The sequence below is a fragment of the Bactrocera neohumeralis genome, chromosome 6 (genome assembly GCF_024586455.1).
Source record: "Bactrocera neohumeralis isolate Rockhampton chromosome 6, APGP_CSIRO_Bneo_wtdbg2-racon-allhic-juicebox.fasta_v2, whole genome shotgun sequence".
In the NCBI taxonomy this organism is placed as follows: domain Eukaryota; kingdom Metazoa; phylum Arthropoda; class Insecta; order Diptera; family Tephritidae; genus Bactrocera; species Bactrocera neohumeralis.
The window spans coordinates 59,431,987-59,453,266 of record NC_065923.1 but is presented as its reverse complement, the minus strand read 5'-3'; the positions used below and the strand labels follow the sequence as shown (position 1 = coordinate 59,453,266).

The 21,280-nt window shown below is 34.4% G+C and overlaps 1 protein-coding gene across 3 annotated transcripts in view; it reads left to right on the top strand.

Moving 5' to 3' along the window:
- Window positions 1-20,877, top strand: part of LOC126762643 (unconventional myosin IC) — a 67,058-nt gene extending 46,181 nt beyond the window's left edge. For 2 of the 3 annotated variants that reach the window (XM_050479532.1, XM_050479534.1), the window contains 8 exons: window positions 11,622-11,769; window positions 13,659-13,774; window positions 14,614-14,684; window positions 16,678-17,069; window positions 17,131-18,305; window positions 19,271-20,353; window positions 20,423-20,522; window positions 20,595-20,877. In XM_050479532.1, coding sequence (XP_050335489.1) covers window positions 11,644-11,769; window positions 13,659-13,774; window positions 14,614-14,684; window positions 16,678-17,069; window positions 17,131-18,305; window positions 19,271-20,353; window positions 20,423-20,522; window positions 20,595-20,609 — 3,078 coding nt within the window. In that variant the 5' untranslated portion in view covers window positions 11,622-11,643 and the 3' untranslated portion in view covers window positions 20,610-20,877. Of the gene's footprint in view, window positions 1-3,541; window positions 4,333-11,621; window positions 11,770-13,658; window positions 13,775-14,613; window positions 14,685-16,677; window positions 17,070-17,130; window positions 18,306-19,270; window positions 20,354-20,422; window positions 20,523-20,594 lie in introns of those variants that run through there. The other variant, XM_050479531.1, reaches the window with a different exon arrangement.
- The last annotated feature ends 403 nt before the right edge of the window (window positions 20,878-21,280 follow it).

Genomic DNA, 21,280 nt, shown 5'->3' with positions numbered 1-21,280 from the left:
GAAATTTTATGGTGACAGACGGCAGACTTGTGCATTTAGACAGCTGATAGTGAAATTTGTTTAGTTATTAAAAAAAAGTGAAATAAAAATTAATAAAATAAATTATTAATAGAAATTTTGTTTTTTTCTGGAAAATCAATATAAATTTAACGAAAAAATTCGTTTATTATTAACTACGTTAAAAGATAATAGAGAACTTAAAAGCAATAATTGATTGTAATGCGGAAAAAGTGTGTGAAAAAGTTAAGAATATTGGAAAAATGGATAGCAAACTGTGCGTTGTTTATCTTCTGCCATCTAAAAATATTAAAATTTGTTTTTGTTAATATACTTACACATAATTTAATTAGCAATATAAAACTGCTTACCTCTGATGCTGTAAACGCAAAGGAGGCAGCAGACTTCAAGCGACATCTGTGAAAAAATAGAAAAAATCGGCCATTTTTGAGCGTTGCCTACTCAAATTTGGTAAATTCAGCTAAATGTACGAAATTCTTCTGCATCACAAACTTGCAATAACATTTGTCAAATGCGCAAGTAAATAAATGTAAATTAAGCCCGCTAATGCATATTAGCGCTGTCGTCTGTCAGGGCTATAATAGACTAGTAGCCAAATGAGTAGCAAGGCAGGCTTTTCTCTGGAGCATTATAAGCTCCACTTTTGGGCAAGTCCAAATCATAAATGATAAATAAAGTTATACAGTCGTTACTCGGCACACAAACTCAAAGCTTATCATAAATTACAGTGCTAACTGGTTACTAAGCAGATTAAAACTTATACATAAGTCTCCAAATTCTCCAATTTCAAATTGAGCTATGGGCGTTGTGTGAATTGTTGACAAACTAAAAGGCTGCTGTTTCTATAATAAATAATGCTAAATAATGTGGTGAGATCTCTCCTACAGAAACTTGGAAGGAAGCTTTCTACGGCTTTCAATATTCAAATTTAATAATAATTTTGTAGAATTTGATAAAAGATTGTTAGTTGAGATTCACTTGGGACTATTATAAAACTAATATTGGCTAAAGAGCGGCCGCTAAAGCAGTTTTTTTCATCTACCCCATTCAACTATCAAACCAAAGGATACTCCAGTCTTTGAGAAAGCCATTGACAAGAGAGACAACAAGTTAGATATTATCAAGTTATTAGTCGGGTGAATATAGTCAATATTATCATAAAGTGAATACATGTTAGAAATTTATCAAAATTGGACAAAATAAGTCCAGGTGTACCCTCCGTTTGACTTGTGATACAGCCGAAAGGATATGGTGCGATACAAGGACTTTTAGATCGTGGAATCATGATTAAGGAGACTTGTGATTTAGAGGAAATTCTAAGATTTATGCATTATTAGGACGTATTCGACAGCATTTAAAATCGGTTGGCTTAGTAGTTCTCAAAGTAAATCAGAGCACTCTTGAAGTAGCACAATATGATAAGCCGTTTCTGCGTAACGACAACTTCGTTCACTTTCTCATTTTTGTTAAAAAATATCGCAAAACAAAATAATAAATTTTATTACTAAGCATAACAATTTAAAGTTCATATCAAATGATTCACTTTTGAAATATGCCACCATCTACTGGAATAATGTATGTATATATGTATAGTTCGGATATACAAATTATTTTCATATTTAAATGTTGTATTTACGAGGGAGGACCAACAAGTGCTTAGCCTAACCGCCCAATGACATCTCTTTTGCAAGATATGGGCAATCTTCTACCGTTTAGTATATTCTTGTAGACAGCTACTGTCAAAACTTTAGCAGAATCGAGTGGAGTTGGGAAAGAGAAATATCGGCCGATGATTTGATTTTTGTTTTTGGAAGAGAAATCGGGCAGTGAAATCAGAGATCGTTTGAATACTGTATACAGTGGCTCTGATTCGTTCAATTTGGTTTTTAGGTATCCTGCTTTCTCCAGACTGGGCAGCGAAGCAAAACAAATGGGTCTAGCAGTGAACGAGGGCAAGACGAAATATCTCCTGTCATCAAACAAACAGTCGTCGCACCCGCGACTTGGCTCTCACGTCATTGTCGACAGTCATAACTTTGAAGTCGTAGATAATTTCGTTTATCTTGGAACCAGCGTAAACACCACCAACAATATCAGTCTGGAAATCCAAAGGAGGATAACTCTTGCCAACAGGTGCTACTTCGGACTGAGTAGGCAATTGAAAAGTAAAGTCCTCTCTCGAGGAACAAAAGCCAAACTCTATAAGTCACTCATAATTCCCGTCCTGCCATATGGTGCAGAGGCTTGGACGATGACAACAACTGATGAGTCGACGTTGCGAGTTTTCGAGAGAAAAGTTCTGCGAAAGATTTATGGTTCTTTGCGCGTTGGCCACGGCGAATATCGCATTCGATGGAACGATGAGCTGTATGAAATATATGACGACATTGACATAGTTCAGCGAATTAAAAGACAGCGGCTACGCTGGCTAGTTCATGTTATTCGAATGAACGAAAACACTCCAGCTCTGAAAGTATTCGACGCTGTACCCGCCGGGGGAAGCAGAGGAAGAGGAAGACCTCCACTCCGTTGGAAGGACTAAGTGGAGATGGACCTGGCTTCGCTTAGAATATCCAATTGGCGCCACGTAGCGAAAAGAAGAAACGACTGGCGCCCTGTTGTTAACTCGGCTATAATCGCGTAAGCGGTGTCTACGCCAATTAAGAAGAAGAGGTATCCTGAAAACGATTACCTCCAAACATAACGCGACAAAAGTCCACGATCTGGTATTAGCACATTGCCGATTAAAGATAACTGAGGTACTTGGTATCTCAAAATATCTTGTCGGTCATATGCTGAGTGATATTTAGATTCACTAGTACACACTAAAGATGATGGACTGTTTAGGAAGTATCAAAGCGTGATCTTGTGAGAAGATTCGAGGTCCGAACCACAGCAAAAATACAGCCCATTTGGCGAGGAAGAAAATTTCTTTCAACTAGAGCCTTCCAGAGAAGATTCGAGGTCCGAAAATAGCCCCATTTGGCGAAGAAGATAATTTGTTTCTACTAGATCCTTCCAGATCTTTAAGGTTAAAAAAGTTGAAGAATCGCCGAACTATAAGGAGGCTGTATTGAGCAAATACATATGTACATATATCACCATTTTATAAAATTTTCGTTATTCTTTCATTTACTAAGTATTTATCGGCCAGCTCTCGTACATCTAATATCAGTAAACATTATTTTAAACAAAATTCTTTGCTGATATTATATTTCAAATAAATGTAGAACCCATTCAGCTGATCAACCAATTTGCACCATATAAAACAGTATGAATATATGTACATACTTATGTATGTATGTATTTTGTATATCTCTAGAATTGAACTTGAATTCATCACGAGCATGTACATACATACATATGTATGTACATCATGAATGTAAACAATACATTTAGCACACTGATAACAACAATTGTGCGAACAACGGATGACTGTTGCCACTGCTGCTAGCTTCAGATGGCAGAACACTCCAATTATGCCACATTTTCCGCTCGCCAGGCGTGTGAACCAGCCACCATTGACAAAGTGTCGCTAAACTTAGATGTGAACTTGCACAAACCTACCAACAACAATAGTAATATTTATACCAAAAAGAACACGTTTGTTTATATTATATGTTGTAATCGCTTGCAAACAGATAATTTATAGAAAAAAGATCGTGACAATAATAAAAAAATGACTTATCATATTTCAATGCACGCGTCAGTGTGTTTTATCAATCGAAGATAGAGTTACTTTTTTCCACTTTTTTGTGTCTCACTCGCGCGACGCGTTTGCATGTCAGTTCTCAATTAACAAGTGGTGAGTTTTTCAGCAATTTCGTGCAGAATTTCTATCAACTCACACTAACTTCAATACTTTATCTAATCGCAACAGTGAATGTGCTAATCAAAAGAGCAAAAGCAAAAATTAGAAATAAAATAAAATCACGCTAAATAAATACCGCTAAAGGAATAAATTTCGAAAATACTAGCAATAATAATAAAGAGACTGTAAATAATCAGCCGTTTCAGAGATATGCTAGCAAGAGTGATTCTGTTGTTCGGTGGCTTGAGGTACCTTAATCGCCAGCATTTTAATTCAGTTCGATCCGTGAGGCGCACGAGTGGATGCGACGGTTTGGCTAACGCGTAACCCCGGTACTCACTTATTTGCATAACAGTGCAAGAACATACTTAGATATTGCAAGTGCTCTTATAAGTGATCTCTTTAGAGACTTTGTGAATTACAAAAGACTAGAGATATTTTTTTAATAAGAAACAACACGATAGCGGTCGCCATACGAAGCAGTGTTACAAAAACATGACAAGGTATATACAATAAATAAAATGTGTAAAAGTGTCCATAAAAAGTGAAAAATAATACACAATCGTATGTATGTATATAAAATTTGTTTTCTATAAGATTCATGAAAATATCTTGATCTATGTACATATACATATAAGAGATATGTTGAGTTTGTCATTTTATTATTTTTGCTTGAAAACCGAGCGATTTGGAGAAATGAAAGCGGTCTATAAAAAACTAATGTCATATAAATATATTTAGGGCGACATTTAAAGAATAAAAAAAATATTACATTATGTTATATTATAAGTCGTTTTGCCGCTGACATCGGTATTGGCGTAAAAGATTCTGACTAGGGTTTCAAATAATGCAGTATTAAAACATAACTTAAAAAAATTAATCCTAAAAACCGGATTAAAAATACATTTACATATTACAACTACCGGATGGAAAAATAAAATAGAAAAATTTTATTTTATCTTACGCATATAGTTAAGAATAATAGTTAAGAATAAAAATCAAGAAACTATATTGTAATTTTTAATCCCAAACATTTTTGAATTAAAAAATTCGCAACCCTAATTTTTATTTGAAATCTTAAAATCAAACATTATTTCACATGAAAGCGTTTTTTATCCTTGGTAAAAATAACACTTAAAAAAAACTCTGGTTTTGCGATTATTTTTATCGTAATTCCCTTCGCCCATTTGAAAAACATACTTTCGAGAAATCACTGTTTGGTTTATGGTTAAAGGTAGACCGGCTATGAGCCAAGTCGCATATCTTCAACAATTTTTAAGAAGCATTTGAAAATTTTTCATTAATTTTCTTAGAGCATAGGTACCTTACGATTAATACAATCAAATAGACAGAAGTTTTTGAAGCGTCCTTGAGTAATTCCCAGTAATATTAGAAACTTGTTGGAATTTCGTTGTTTTAGGGGTTGCAGAAGAAACAAGATAATAGAGACCAAATACTTTACATCCTTATTTTTATCATTTTTCCATTTCATTATTTTCTTCATATTTTGTTAAAGAGAATTTTACATTGAAAATGAGTTTGAATATCGATATAATTTAACAGTGCTGTATGTATAGTAGTAATCCAAAATACAAGTGTCTATCTTCCCCACAAGTATTTTGCTACTAAGAAAGGCACATTGACAGGTTGAAATGCTCTCAATCAAAAAATTTCTATCAGCGATTTAGTAAATGATTAAGTTTATGAAAAATACGTGTTCAAAGAGTCAGACAATAAGAAAGGCAAAACTTATAGTTACTGATAAAGGACAAAAAACATTTGGCTAGATATTATCTGCTGTAGAAATTTAACGATCGGAATGAAGTTCTGGTAAAGAGTCAGTGTGTTTGTATTTGTGAAGGGTATTATAGATTCGGTGCAACCGAAGCTTACGTTTTTTTCTTGTTTATTAAATTAAAGTACAAATTAATGTCGGAATAATAAATATTACTGACTAGTTGTTGTTGTTGTTGTAGCGGCAGAATTCTGCCGAGTTGACAGTCCTTGGCCGGATAAAAATCCGGGTCCGTCCCGGTTACGTAGACCCGACTGTCGTGGGAACGGATTGACAAGAGATCCGATTACTGACTAGTCTAAACCCGCAGCTCCGCTCGCTCCTTGTTGTCAAGGATATTATTAAACATGACAACAATTTCATGGAATTAATAAATTTACTTTATTTATTTACTACTTCTACTTTAATCTACATTTTTTATTGACTTCGTAAATCACTTAAAGATAGTCATACTAATACTTCATTGTTCTGTGCTATGCTTCAGGAATATTTGTGAGTTATTACGCACTCAACTCAAGTTATGTTTCAATTTTTCCTTGTTCAGTGACAACTATCAGTATATATCCCTATATATATGTAAAGAAAAATTAATATACCCTGCCAGTAGCTATGTGATGTTATTTTGTTTTTCAAGCAAAAAATATTCAAAAGATTCTGACATGATTACTAAACATATGCTGATGATTTGAAATATAACTTTTTTATATAAAATCTACGGTGAATTTGCAAGAAAGGCCTCCGTTAAGACCTTCTGCAGGACTAAAGGAATACCTGTGCGAACTTTCACGTCTTTCCGTGCTGCGGTTCGGACGTTATGCCGGCACATAACGAAAAAACGTTCAATTTTAATATATATATGAGTATACATACATACATATAAGATTAGGAGTACAAGGTTCGAGTTTCCGCAGAATTCCCAAAGCACATTGTTGTTATTGGAGTTCTATTTTTTATGTTCAATACCACATTCTGAACTAGTCCAATCTATTAAGAAGTTACATAATAAAACGTAAGTATCGTGAATTTATTGCCATAAGTTGATTATCGGAGCAAAAATTATTGATTAAGCATACGTGTAGAAATCAATATACCTAAATACGATTTGGTAAAGTTTATAGTTATTGATTTCCACAAATGATAACCGACATTCTTTTAGAAATAAACAGGTTTTCAAACAAGATAATAATTGTTTTAGCGGTAATCCATACGAAGATAATCTTCGCCAGTTGATAGCATAAAACAAGCTATATGTGAAGAATTACAATGCCTTTGGAAATACAACGCTGGATTTTAAAAAACTTAAGTAATAAAAGGATCATGTGTTATATTGCACGAAATAAAAAAAATGCCTTCTCTGATCATTTAATGAGAAAAAAAGTTTTATTCCCTTAAATCATTATTTTTATTCGCTTGCAACTAATTGATCAGGATGACGAGACGCGTTGAATTCCGAGTGACTATCTGTGTGGCCAAGCGATAACTTGAGTAAAAATTAATATATCTTAATGACGTATACCTTGGCAAAAAAGGGAGGACGAGTTCGTAGATGGGCGTAAGAGGCATTAAACGAAAATCTAAGCACTAAATTAAGATACCTAAATGTAATTTGGCAAAGGGATTGCAGTGGAAAAAGGCACCTGGTGGCTAAAAATTAAAAAACAGTGGTCATGGCCCCTAATATGTTTAATGTACATATCTCCTAAACCACGTAATGTAGAAGAAACAGCCTTTATTGGAGCCGAATTGAAAAATGGACGGTGAAAGCCATATCTCTGAACCTACTCGGGCGATATCGACCAAATTTGGTATATACATACATATGTATGTATATGCTAGTAACGTAACTTTCACATTCCTATTTTCCACTGCGAAAACCAACGAAATTCTAGTGCAACCTCGCCAGTTGATAGCCAAAGTTGATAACCCAATTTTAAGTTCCTAAATGCAAAAATTGTCCAAATCAGACCTTAAACTATTCAAGATGCCGAATATGTGGATCAAAGTTTCAATTCAATAGTATGCCTGTATGCTAGAAATGGGTTGAATTGGAACAATAAGTTCTTTAGCTCCCATATATCCAATTTAAAGATTTTCGAGCATTTAGTTGATATCGGCGAATATGTGAGTTAGGAAGCGTGTTTTCAAATAACGGTACATCTTTGTGCCTAATATGGATAAAATCGTGTAGAAACTTGCCCTAGACCTCATATAACTTACATACCTTATGCACGTGAAGGAATTTCCCTGGCTTTGATTCTGGCAACTTGCATGAGTATGAAATGTTCGGTTACGCTCGAACTTAGCCCTTCCTTACTTGTTGATATTGTATATATAGAAATCCCTGAAATTAAGCACAAAATTTAGCCATTTTTGCCGATTATTATCAAATCAAGGAAAAACGTTAACTTCGGAAGCACCAAAACTTTAATACCCTTTACATATGTATGTATTTTTTATAGCAAATATATTCTAACTAAACCTAAAACCGTAACCAGTCAATGATTTGCATCCAACGGATATCGTCTTGCTAATTATTTCCAACCACATTTTTGATACAAACAACATTCAAATCGAATTAAGATTACTTAATAAAGAAAAAATACTTTTATGTTGATTTTGGTCGATTAATTTGAATGGCAGTGTGCTATGTACATATATGCTATAGCGGTCTGATCTTAAAAACATGTTCGGAGATTGTAGAGTTGCCTTTGACAATAATCTAGTCCAAACTTCGTGAAGAAATCTTGTCAAATAAAATTTGTTGATCATTTTTTGTATAGTAACTATTTATGCTATAGTGGTCCGTGGAAAATGATTACCTAAGAACCCAAAAACATTCAAATTTTGGTTGGCTCGCTGAAAAGTTTCTTAGAAAACGTAGTACATTATTTTCTTAGACTGGGATGTTAGATTTACGCATTTATAACGGGTGATCCATGTGGAGGTAATTTTTTCAATAGCCTTTTTTGACAGATCCCGCTTGAGTCATGTCATGCTGTCATGTTATTTTTGTTCAGTATTGCAGGGATTATTCCTGATAAAGGGATGTCAAACTTATTCCAGTGTGAGAGCGCTTCAAAATTAGCTTTTTTTATAACATTTTCCATTATGGCCAGATTGAACAAAATAAAAATTTTTGGGCATTTAAATTAAAACACCCAACATTTAGTATGAATAAAAATTACTATATAGTGGTTAATTATTATATGGAGAAACTATTTAAATCTTATTGAAGTATGTTAGAATAACTGACTTTTGACCTCTCAATACCCAATAAGAAGATTTAAGCTTATTAGCTCTCAATCATTAAATGTTTTTAATAATTTTCCATTGAAAATAATACTATGATGCTTCAAATTACAAAACCTTTCATCAAATGCCTTTAAATTTCACAAATTTATTTAATTTTCATTGCTTTACTATTTTTATACGTGGTCTTGATTTTTTTACATATTTTTTGGTAAGATTTCAATCTGGTCGTCCCTCTTTTTCAATTGCTAAACGTCCAAACCTACTGAACTCGATTAGCTGTCAAAGTACAGTAGGTTTTGACGTTTAGCAATTGTTCTCTTACTTCCAGTGAGAGAGGAGTTGGACATCTCTTACCTCTGGCAGGGATAATGGGATGCCCAACATATTCCAGTGTGAGAGCGCCTCAAAATTAGCATTTTTTATAACATTTTCCATTATGGCCAGATCGAACAAAATAAGAATTTTTGGGCATTTTAAATTAAAACACCCAACAATTATTACGATTGCAAATTATTATATATTGGACTTTTAATATATGACGAATTTACTTAAATCGTTTTTTATGATTTTATGGTATATTAAAACAACTGACTTTTGATCTTTCAATACTTACGAGTAATAAGGTGAATTAAGCCTAAGCCTGTTAGTTCTCAATTAATAAATGTTTTTAATCATTTGTAATTGAAAATTAATTCTATTATGCATAAAATTGCAAAACGTTTCATGAAATATATTTGAATTTCGCATTTTCTTTGATTTTCATTGTTTTAAATTTTTAATAGCGATCTTGAACGGCGGCAACAAATTCCTCCGTTCACATATATTTTTAGTATAATACAAAATACAGCTAGTGCCTCAATTGAAGCCGTTCGATTCCGAAGTGACATCGCTTCCCTCTATGGACCCTTGCAAAGTTCCAAGAAGATCCGACGTTCTCGAGCCAAATATTGTTCAGCGATGAGGTCTATTTCTGGCTTAATGGGTATGTAAACAAGCAAAATTGCCGTATTTGGGACGAAGAGCAACCTAATGAGATTCAAGAAAAAACAACGGTTTGGTGTGATTTGTGGGCTGTTAGATTCATTGGTCAGAATTTCTTCAACATTTGAAAGAGATACTCTTCCAAAAATAAATTCCAAAGAAATTTCTTTCGGAGGATAATAAACATTCTCTATTAAATGTGAAGTTTCTGTATTTTTTCTTTAAAAAAGTAGGGAACCTAAAATGGATCACCCTTTATTAAGATATTTATACTCTTGCAAACATGTTACTACAAAGTATAATAGTTTTAATCACAATTTTATGCATAATGTAATAGTTTTAAGTATATGAGTTTGTATTACCTAAAACTAATCGGCTTAGATAATTTAGATATACCATACATATATAAATGATAAGGATGAAAGAACGAGATTTTGAGATTGAGATATCTTAATGAAACTTGGTACTCATGTTTCTCGATATCGTAAGACGGTTGGTATGCAGATGGGCGTGAACGGATCACTTCCCATCCCACAAAATACATTAAAAGAAAGACCTATAAAGTGCCATAACTACGCATTAAATTAAGATATAGAATTGTAATTTGACACAGTAGATCGCAGTAGCAAGGGGCGCCTGCGGGAAAACAAATTTAATGTATTTATCTCTCAAACTATTCAAGTTATAATATCGCTCAGGGCAAATCCCTTAAGCACTATCCCTCCTGTAAAAATGGATAAAATCGGACGATTACTCCGCCTCTCGATAGAAAGGTTGTGTTAAAAACTACTAAAATCAATAAATAACAAAAGGCGGCAGAGACATTAAATATTACCCATGAGATAGTATGAGAGGGCTTTAAGAGAATCATACCATAAAAAGTAAGGAAGAGCTAAGTTCGAGTGCAAACGAACATTTTATACTCTTGCAACTTGCAAGAATGAAAGCCAGGGAAATACTTTAAGGTATAAAATCAATAATATAGAGTAAAGTCAGCCGGATGTTCGAAAATTTTGATATTAGTTATATATGGGCTAGCCCAAGTTTCCGATCAAACTTATATATTTCTTATTTTCACTGGGATAACTCACATAGCGGCCGATATATGCGGTACAAAGTCACCCGAAAATTTGAAAATTTTTATATTTAGTATATGAAGGCCAAAGGCGGATCCAGAGTAGAATTTTGGGGGGAAGGGGGTTGGGTGGGATGGTTGAACTATATAATTTTGTACTTGCAACACCAAGTCTTCTTCTTGCGGAGTGTCACTTATGATGGAATGCAATCAACCCGTTCTTTACTTTGCTCTAATATACTCCATATAAAGATTTTTACCTGACTTTTAACCGTTCAGGTTGGTCAAAATGTGATATCTTTATGAAACTAAATGAACAAGTTTTCGTAACAATTTTGTGGTTTAGCTATGGTTGAATTGAAATTGGTCTATACCTTAGACTAAACCTCATAAAAGTAAGTCCGGTCCTCTGGTTATCGTTTTCCACATCCTCTTCTGTCGAGTTGACATCATATGATCGTATTTTGTTTACGATTTCTTCGAATAATGAATGTTGAATTTTTTCGCAATATGTTTTAATATACTATATAGTAAACTGAAAGAATTTTGCGGGATTTGATTCTTAAAATGTTCGGTTACACCCGAACTTAGCTCCTTCTTACTTGTTTAATGTATCGCAGCAATTTGTTTTTAAATATATTTTGTACTATATTGATATAATTGTTTTTTTTCTATTTCCTTTTCAACAGCGAGTCACCGACAAGACCCAGGATGGAGCGCGGATTGCACGATCGTGATCGCGCGGGTGTACAAGACTTTGTGCTGCTCGAGAACATTCAAAGTGAAGAGGCATTCATCGGAAATTTGCGCAAACGTTTCCAAGAGAACCTAATCTATGTAAGTGGGTAAACACTAGTGGCAACATTTATATTTACCAAGCAATTGAAATACAAGGTATTTAAATAAAGAACAAAAGCAAAAACAAAAAAAATAAGAAAGCAAGAGGATAGACACAGCAATTAAACAACTCTTTTTATATTTATTAATTAAAATTAAATAAAACAAGTAAGAAAGGGCTATGATCGGTGGTAACCCAACATTTTATACTCTCGTAATTTGCAAAATTTAAATGCGAGGAAATACTTACTTTATATTTTAAAAATTTCGCGTAAGAATTCAATGTGTACAAGTACAAGTACAAAAAAAAAATAATAAAAGCGGGGATAACACCCCTCTACCTCATATAACGGTACTGTTCAAAACTACTAAAAGCAGAATATATCAATAACTAAATATGCCAGAGAAATTAAGGGATAATCCTTCTCTTATAATGGTATGTCTGTATATCAAAAATGGGTTGAATCGGACCAATATTTCCCTTAGCCCCCATATACCTAATATAAAGATTTTCGAACTTCCGGGTGACCTTGTACCACATATATTGGCCAATATGTGAGTTATCCCAATGAAAATAAGAGAGCATATTTTATTTCATAACAGTGTATCTTTGTGCCTAAAATAGATAAATTTAAGCGAAATTTTGGCCTAGCCCCTATTAAACTAATATCAAAATTTTCGAACATCCGGCTGACTTTACTTTATGCGATTGCTTTTATTTTAAAGTCAAATGGAAACTCAAAATAGATGAGCAATTGACTCCACCAGGTTTTTGGCACTCATGTATGAATTTTGTCCCATTTGGCCAAAATTGCGTGTTTTAGTTGCTTAAAGCTGTTTATGGCCTGCTTCCCGCGATCGTCTCAAATCCATTATGAAGACCATCTGGTCTGTTCAAATTAAATTGCAATGAATTTTGCATTTTTATGACTTTGCTTTAGAAATGGCTTAGGAATCCGATTTTTATTTTTAAGGCATACACATTTTCTTATTATTTGATGCACACGTCAGATCTAGACCAAATTGCGCTTTTATTTGTCTGCAACTCTTATGGTTATTGGTAGCTAGCTGCTAAATGCGCCGTTTGCTCTTGTCATCAATGGTATCCATACGACCATTACGCTAAGTATCACCATAGTTATCTGGATTTTTCACAAAATTGGTTATTGATTAATCCCTAGTTGATTAATTCCATTAATCAATCAACGCTCCTCATCTGATAATTCAATTCCACGGCATTTTCCTAGAAATTCAAGAAATTAAATTTAATTGTGTCGTCTTAAATCTTTAGTCATGTACTGTACATACTTAAATAGTTTTATCTCCGCTTTTTCTACTGTTATGAGGTATAGGATTTCATCTGATAATGCCCACCTTTTTAACAATTTGGAGCCCGCAGGTACTTATTACTATTGCGATCCCCTGTATCAAATTACAGTTTTATATCCTAATTTGGAATTTAGTTATAACACCCTATGAGTTATCATTTAATGCCAATTTGTGGGCATGGCAATAGTCCGATTACGCCTATCTGCAATACTAACCAATAAGTGTATCTCAATTTTTGCTCAAATAACTACTTGCACGGACAGACGGTCGGGACAGTCACCCGGTATTCAACTCTTGTTGACAACCTGATCATTACCATATATGTAAATAAACTCCCTGTATCTACATATCTCATTTAGTTTTAGGTGATACAGACAACCAATACTATTATACTCTGTAGCAACATGTTGCGTGAGCATAATACAATAAAGACACTTTTAATTATTAATTAATAGTAAAAAACTGAATAAAACATATTTTTTATTATCAATTATGTTTTTTTCCTAAAGAATATTGATAAAACTCAATTTGTTTTCTATTTCTTGTTCGGATTTTTTCAGACTTATATTGGTCAAGTACTTATATCAGTTAACCCTTATAAACAACTGCCAATCTATAGTGATAACGATATCAAAGAGTATCGCAACAAACACTTCTACGAGATACCACCACATGTGTAAGTATTGCCGTTTATGGTAGAAATATTGAATACAGTATAGACTAGTATAAAATAGTAAAAAGTCATAAAATAAATGGTATTGAATAGGAATATTATTGCTTTATTGCCGGCAATGATGTTTTTATGGCATTTATGAGACCATAAATCGCAAACATATATGGAGTAAGTTTAAGCTTAATATTAATTATACGAGGGTTGCCATTAATACTTCTAGACAAACATAACGAACATTATTATGAACAATAGTTAAAACAATGTTTTAATACTTCAAAATCTGATTCAAGATCATCAATACACTATTTCAATAAAATAATTCAGAATGCCCTAACCGAACCTTGTGACATCTAAAAACGTTTCTTCCTGATACGAAAGCAAAAAAACATGACACGCAATTTTATCAGTATATTCATATGTTAAAAAAATGGAAAACAATCGGATTTTATCAAACCAAAAATGACTGTCAAGATTAAGCAAAGATAGCCATTAGTGTATATGTATTTTATACAAGGGTACTCAACATACTAATGCCGATAACCCTAAGAGGTTTTGAGTAAGATCCCTAATGAATCCGATAACAACTGTTATGATCTGTAAAATAGAGTCGTCTTCGCTTCCTCAAAATCTCGTATAAAAAAATGTTCTATTACAATAAATAATTTTGGACGACCTTCGCGGAATGTCCGCATCAGGAAAAGTAATAAGCAACCCTCTTAACTATTTCCAACCACTCATAATCTCCTTTATAGCAGTTATAATTAAAGAAAATATATTAATAACAGAGTGTCATAAATGACTTTATAATTAATCTATACATATTTTTATTTCTTCGCCAACAGTTTCGCAGTAACGGATAATGCTTTCCGGTCATTAATTGAAGAGAATAAAGGCCAATGCGTTCTAATTTCCGGTAAGCAAATTATTAATAATGCTAGAAATAAAATCAGATTAGTGTAAAAAGTAGTATAGTATACTTCCACCATTCAAAATAACACATATTAAAGGCATAGACGTTCGATATCAAAATGTCCTCTCAGTGTAAGCTTTCTGTATTAAAATATTTTATACCAGCATTTATATTATATGCATGCACGCGATCTGCCTAATTACCTAGATGGGATGATCTAATTGTTTTATCATGAGAGCGTGTTTAAACATTCATGCGACATTCTTTAAAAATCGATATTGACGTTGGAAATTAATCTTAAAACCTCAAAATATAACATAAAACCCAACCGATTAACTGAATTTGCTGCAACTCACTTCCAAGTAATTCCTTCAAAGATATCGACTCACTTATCTTCGATTACGCCACTCTACATTACTGGTTTTTACACGAACTAAAATTCCAATAAAATTATGAAGATAAGATTTGAAAGCTTAGCGTCATCATACAATTGTGGAATACCAAAAAAGGAAAAATTATGCATTTCATTCCACAAGCATATTTCAGTCTTTTCTCAAAAATCACCGGCAAAAAAATACACTGCATTCAAGTAATTGTGCCGAATATTGTCGACTCCAAATTTTTCAAACATTTCGTCAGCTAAAAATTGGTTTATAAAAAAATACATATGTACATATATATATTTATTGTTCAATTCGATTTTTGTCGAAATGTATAACTTTAGATATACAGGAAAGTTATAAATATTTTTCCAAAGTTCTCCTAGTAATCCTCGAAATCCTCGAAACAAGTAGTTTCGTAGTAAATGATATGCTTAAATTGCCAAAAATTATAAGGGGTATTCTCTTGCTCTTGCAAAACCCTTGCACGGTGCAAGAATTGCAAATATTTCCTCTTGGTGCACCGGCACAACAACAAACACACGCAGAAAATTATTTGCAATGGCTGTAAAATATGTCAGACCAAAACCCATGTATATTTGCGAGCAATGACACTTAAAAATATAATTGCAACCCTGTATTAGCTGTAATTTTACATAAAGACATATTTCGCCGTTAAATAATCGAGGAAGGTAAGTTTTAAATAGATTTTATAATTTCTATTTAAATTATAAAGTTTTTACAGTTTTTTGGTAAGAATGAAAGCAATTCCCAATAGTCATTTACAATAAATTGGACCGAATCAGCTGTTCACATATCACTAGATTCTACAATGGGTGCTCTCGTGCCCTTGCATATTTCGGCATAGGATTTTTGCATTTTGTGTCATCGTGCAATCTTGCAAGAGCAAGAGAATCCCGCTATTGCATTTCCAAAAGGAAACGTCATAGACCCTATGAAGTACATATAGAATTGATCAGCTTGACGAATGGAGTTGATTTAGCTAGTCCTCAGTTTTAGAGATATCGAATTGAAATATTGCACCTGTTCTTTTCTCACTAACGGCCGATACGAGTATCGGAACCCTATAATATACAGCTGCCAAACTGAACGATCGAAATGAAGTGTTTGTATGGAAAACTTTTTTATTTTACGAGATATCTTCATCAAATTTGGCATTTGTTATTTTCCAGAAATTGTTCAGATCGAAGCGCTATAACATATAGCTTTCATAAACACTGAACGATCGAAATCAAGTACTCCGAATATATTGTTCAGATCGAAAAACTATAGCATTTAGCTGCCATACAAACTGGCAAGTTTGTTTTTAGTTTTGAAAGGAATCTTTCGCATTTGCAAAGGGTATTATCACATCGATACAACTGAAGTTAACGTACTTTCTTGTTTTTAACACAATCTTGACTTAATAAAGTTACTAAGTTCTCGTAAGCAATTTGCATACATAAGTATATTCTTCACGAAGAGAACATTGAATCTCTGAGAGAGGCCGAATGCAAATTTAATTTGAATTTGTTTATTTTTGTTTTAAAAATTTCATACTAACTAGTATTATATAGTATAAGACGACAGCTTGTATTCACTTTTTTATATTTCAGGCGAAAGTGGTTCCGGCAAGACTGAGGCCTCCAAGAAGGTGTTGCAATACATTGCCGCCTGCTCCGGCCATCAGTTCACTGTTGAAAGTGTTAAGGAAAAATTACTAAAGAGTAATCCGGTGTTGGAAGCTTTCGGAAATGCGAAAACCAATCGCAATATCAACTCTTCGCGTTTTGGCAAATATATGGATATACAATTCGACTTTTCCGGCACACCAATTGGTGGACACATTCTCAATTATTTGTTGGAGAAATCACGTGTGGTTAATCAAAATGGTGGTGAACGTAATTTTCATATTTTTTATCAACTGCTGGCTGGCGCCAGCGAAGAGCAATTGAAGCAGCTTGAGCTGACACGCTCTTTGGACCATTATAACTACCTAAGCGACGGGGTAAGCATTACTTTTAACAAGAATTTGAAGAAAATTTATTAATCCTAACTTACTCTTGCAGCAAAATGGTGTGGTAAAGGGCATAAACGATGCCGGCGATTTTAAGGTGGTGCAACAGGCCATGACTGTTATCGACTTCAAGCAGTCTGAGCAAAATGAAATATTCAATATTATAGCTAGTGTTTTGCATTTGGGCAATGTGAGCTTCACCGAAGCCGAAGGCATTGCGAAGGTTGAGAAATCCGCGACCGTCACCACGATCGCCAAATTGCTAAATGTAGATCAGAAGGAATTACACGCGGCGCTTACAAATCGCACAATCGATGCACGTGGCGATGTGGTCACTTCACCTTTGAACCGTGATTTGGCCATTTACGCACGCGATGCGCTAGCAAAGGCCATCTATGATCGTCTGTTCACTTGGCTGGTGCAGCGCTTAAATATTTCGCTACAGGCTAAAGATTTGCGCGGCGCTCTCAACAATGTGATGGGTATTTTAGATATCTATGGCTTTGAGATCTTCAAGAAGAATAGTTTCGAACAATTCTGCATTAATTTTTGCAATGAGAAGCTACAGCAATTGTTTATTGAGCTCACATTGAAATCTGAACAGGATGAATATCGTCGCGAAGGCATTGAATGGGTGGCAGTCGAGTATTTCGACAACAAAGTCATTTGCAATTTGATTGAGGAGAAATACAAGGGTATCATATCTATATTGGATGAAGAATGTCTGCGTCCAGGTGAACCCACTGATATCACATTCTTGGCTAAACTCACCGATAAACTGTCAAAACATCCTCATTACATTTGCCATGAGAAATCTTCAACGCAAGTGCAAAAGACAATGGGACGTGATGAATTCCGTTTGGTACACTATGCTGGAGATGTGACTTACAATGTTAACGGTTTCCTCGATAAAAATAACGATCTTTTATTCCGTGACTTGAAGGAGACGATGAGTAAATCAGATAATGAAATTATACGCTCTTGTTTCCCAGCGGCAGAGTATAAGAACAAGAAGCGCCCAGACACGGCTATCACACAGTTTAGAAATTCCTTGAATAATCTCATGGAGATCCTTATGTGCAAGGAACCATCTTATATACGTTGCATCAAGCCAAACGATCAGCAACTGCCAGGAATCTTTGACGATGAACTGGTTCTGCATCAAGTGAAGTATTTGGGTTTGATGGAGAATTTGCGCGTACGCCGTGCTGGTTTCGCTTATCGCAGGTTGGTCGTAAATATTTATCAGTTTTTTGTATTACCTAAATCTTTCAGCCAAACCAATAAATAATAGTCATGTTCGACTAAAAGAAATGGGTAGATAGAAGGGTGATTTTATGAAATTGATAGAGAGATTATTTTTTTTTTGGTTTTCTTCATTTCATTTTCTCCTTTAACAACGCATAAATGTATGCTTTGAATAAGTAAGACTTTAATCCGTTAGGTTATTCAGATTCAGAAAATGTCTATTGCAGCAAGAGCTCTGCATCTGTTACAAATTATCTACGAGTCTTTTGTTTTGTTTTGTACATTGTTTTTTTAATAGTTACTCTAATTCCATTTAAGTACCTATGTAGTAAGAAATTATAAGTTTCAATGTTAGGTACGGACGAAAAGTTCTGTAATTGCTTTTTTAACGGATTTAAACCATTGGTAAATAGATGTTGATTAGTAAGTAGGTTTAAAAGAGCTTACAACAATGAATTTACTGTCATAAGGAATTTCTTTGAGGCAGAGTATATATACATATATACTTGTAAACGTTTATCTGAAACAAGTCCGGAATGATAATAATTTAAGCTCTTATAATATTTCGAACTCAAGCTCTCCATCGACATTAGGTGCTGATTAGCGTTTCGGGCATTATTTGGAAAGTGAGAGTTGGAGAAACGGTTGCACTCTCTCTCTCTCTCTCTCTCTCTCTGTCAGTAGCCTTTTTGCCTATGTTTACCCAAGCGACATCCTGAAAGTTCAGCTATTCTTCCTTCTGTCTTCAGCAGAGACCAAATCAGTGATCCAGGAATAGATCATTTTGTAAACTCTTTCTCTTTTGCGGACTGTTTTGGTAAATAAGGTCGGGTTTTGGTTTTCTTACTTCATACATACATTTCGAACTTAACCGCATATATCCTGAACTATAAATTATTGATATATTTATTTTACATAATTTATCGAACTCTGTTCATTAACAGAACTTATGAAACGTTCCTCAACCGCTACAAGTCGCTCAGCAAAACCACCTGGCCGAACTTCAAGGGTTCAGCTAAAGAAGGAGTGCGCATACTTGCCAACGATTTACACTATGGTACCGATGATTATCGTTTGGGTGAAACGAAAATTTTCATACGCTTCCCCAAGACACTATTTGACACAGAAGATGCCTTCCAAGCTAAGAAACACGACATTGCTGCCATAATACAATCGCGATGGAAGGGTCTTGTACAACGTCGAAAATACCTCAAATTACGCGAGCAAATCATTACATTACAATCATATTGCCGTCGTTACTTGGCCATAAAAGCGCTGCAGCGTCGCCGTGATGCAGCCACCAAGATACGCGCTTTCATCAAAGGTTTCATTACACGCAACGATGCACCGAATGGTTACAATGACGAATTCATTGCGAACATGAAACGTATGTGGCTATTGCGTCTGGCCAAACAGCTGCCCACCAAAGTTCTGGATCAAAGTTGGCCTTCCGCACCGGTACACTGTCAGGAGGCATCCACCTATCTGCATCGCTTGCACCGCTTGCATTTGGCGCGCAAATATCGCTTAAGCTTATCGAGCGAACGCAAACGCCAGTTCGAGTTGAAAGTGCTGGCCGAGAAGCTGTTCAAAGACAAGAAGGCTAACTACTCGGCCAGTGTGCCATATTGGTTCCAGAACGATCGTATACCCAAGGAACACGCAGCAGAAATCAATAATTTTGTTGCCAATTCGTTGAATGGTGAGAGCTTGAAATATGCATCGCCATGCACAAAATACGATCGTCACGGCTATAAGCCGAGAGAACGTTTCGTGTTGCTTAGCAACAAGGCTTTCTATGTTTTGGATGGTAAGAGCTACAAGCAGAAACATCGTTTGCCATTGGAGAAAATCGATTTCGTTGTCACAAATCATAGTGACAGCCTGCTGGTCATACGTATACCACTCGAGTTGAAGAAAGATAAGGGCGATTTAATACTGGAAATACCATATATCGTTGAGTTCGGCACCATCGTAGTGGACACAGTCGGCACAGCCAATATATTTAGCATCGTTAGTCGCGATTCGTAAGTTTATTTTTTATTTATACATATACAGTTGTAATTATATTAACAATGTGTTATGTAATTCTGCAGCTTGGAGCACAATGTGGTTAAAGGCAAGGGCGGCGTTATCGATATTCAGACCGGTGGCGAACCAGGCATCGTACGTGATAAGGGTGGTCATCTTGTTGTCGTAAGTTTTTATTTAAGTAATGAAAATCGTCTTTTAATAGTAATTTATTTGCGTGATTTCGTTATCTTGCAGATTGCTGGACAATAAATAAGCGATAAAAGTACTAACCACCTTTAACATGAAATCAGGGCTTTAAAACAATGGATGTATTTTTTATATAGTTTGTTATACATAAATTATTTGTAATTGTTATCTGAACTTTTGCTGCAGATTCATTCCAGATTTTATACACTTTTTTAACTTTACATACATATATACAAACGATTTTTATTGTATGCGAAAAGTATTTACTAAAATCATATAATTTATTTCCTAAAATAAAGATAATAATTGATTTGTTAGAATGATAATAATACTAACACGTCTTTTTATTTTTTCAACTTAATTAAATTTGAAAACATAACCGGCCAAACGTTTCAGTAATTTTTTTGCAGATTGTACAGTTGCCTTGAACAAAACTCCATGCCAAAAATCGTGAAGATGTCTCGTCCAATAAAAAAAGTTTTCCATATGAGGAATTGATTTTTATCGAACAGCTTTTTGGGTAGAAAAGGACGAGTGCGAAATGGACAGACAGACGGAGATTGCTAAATCAACTGAGCCGTCACGGTAATCATTTATACATACAGTGGCTCCATCGCATAATGGGACAGAAGTTTTTCTAATATTAATGTGCTCCAAACAGAAAAACAAACAAGTAAGAAGGGGCTCAGTTCGGGTGTAACAGAACGTTTTATACTCTTGCAACTTGCAAGAAT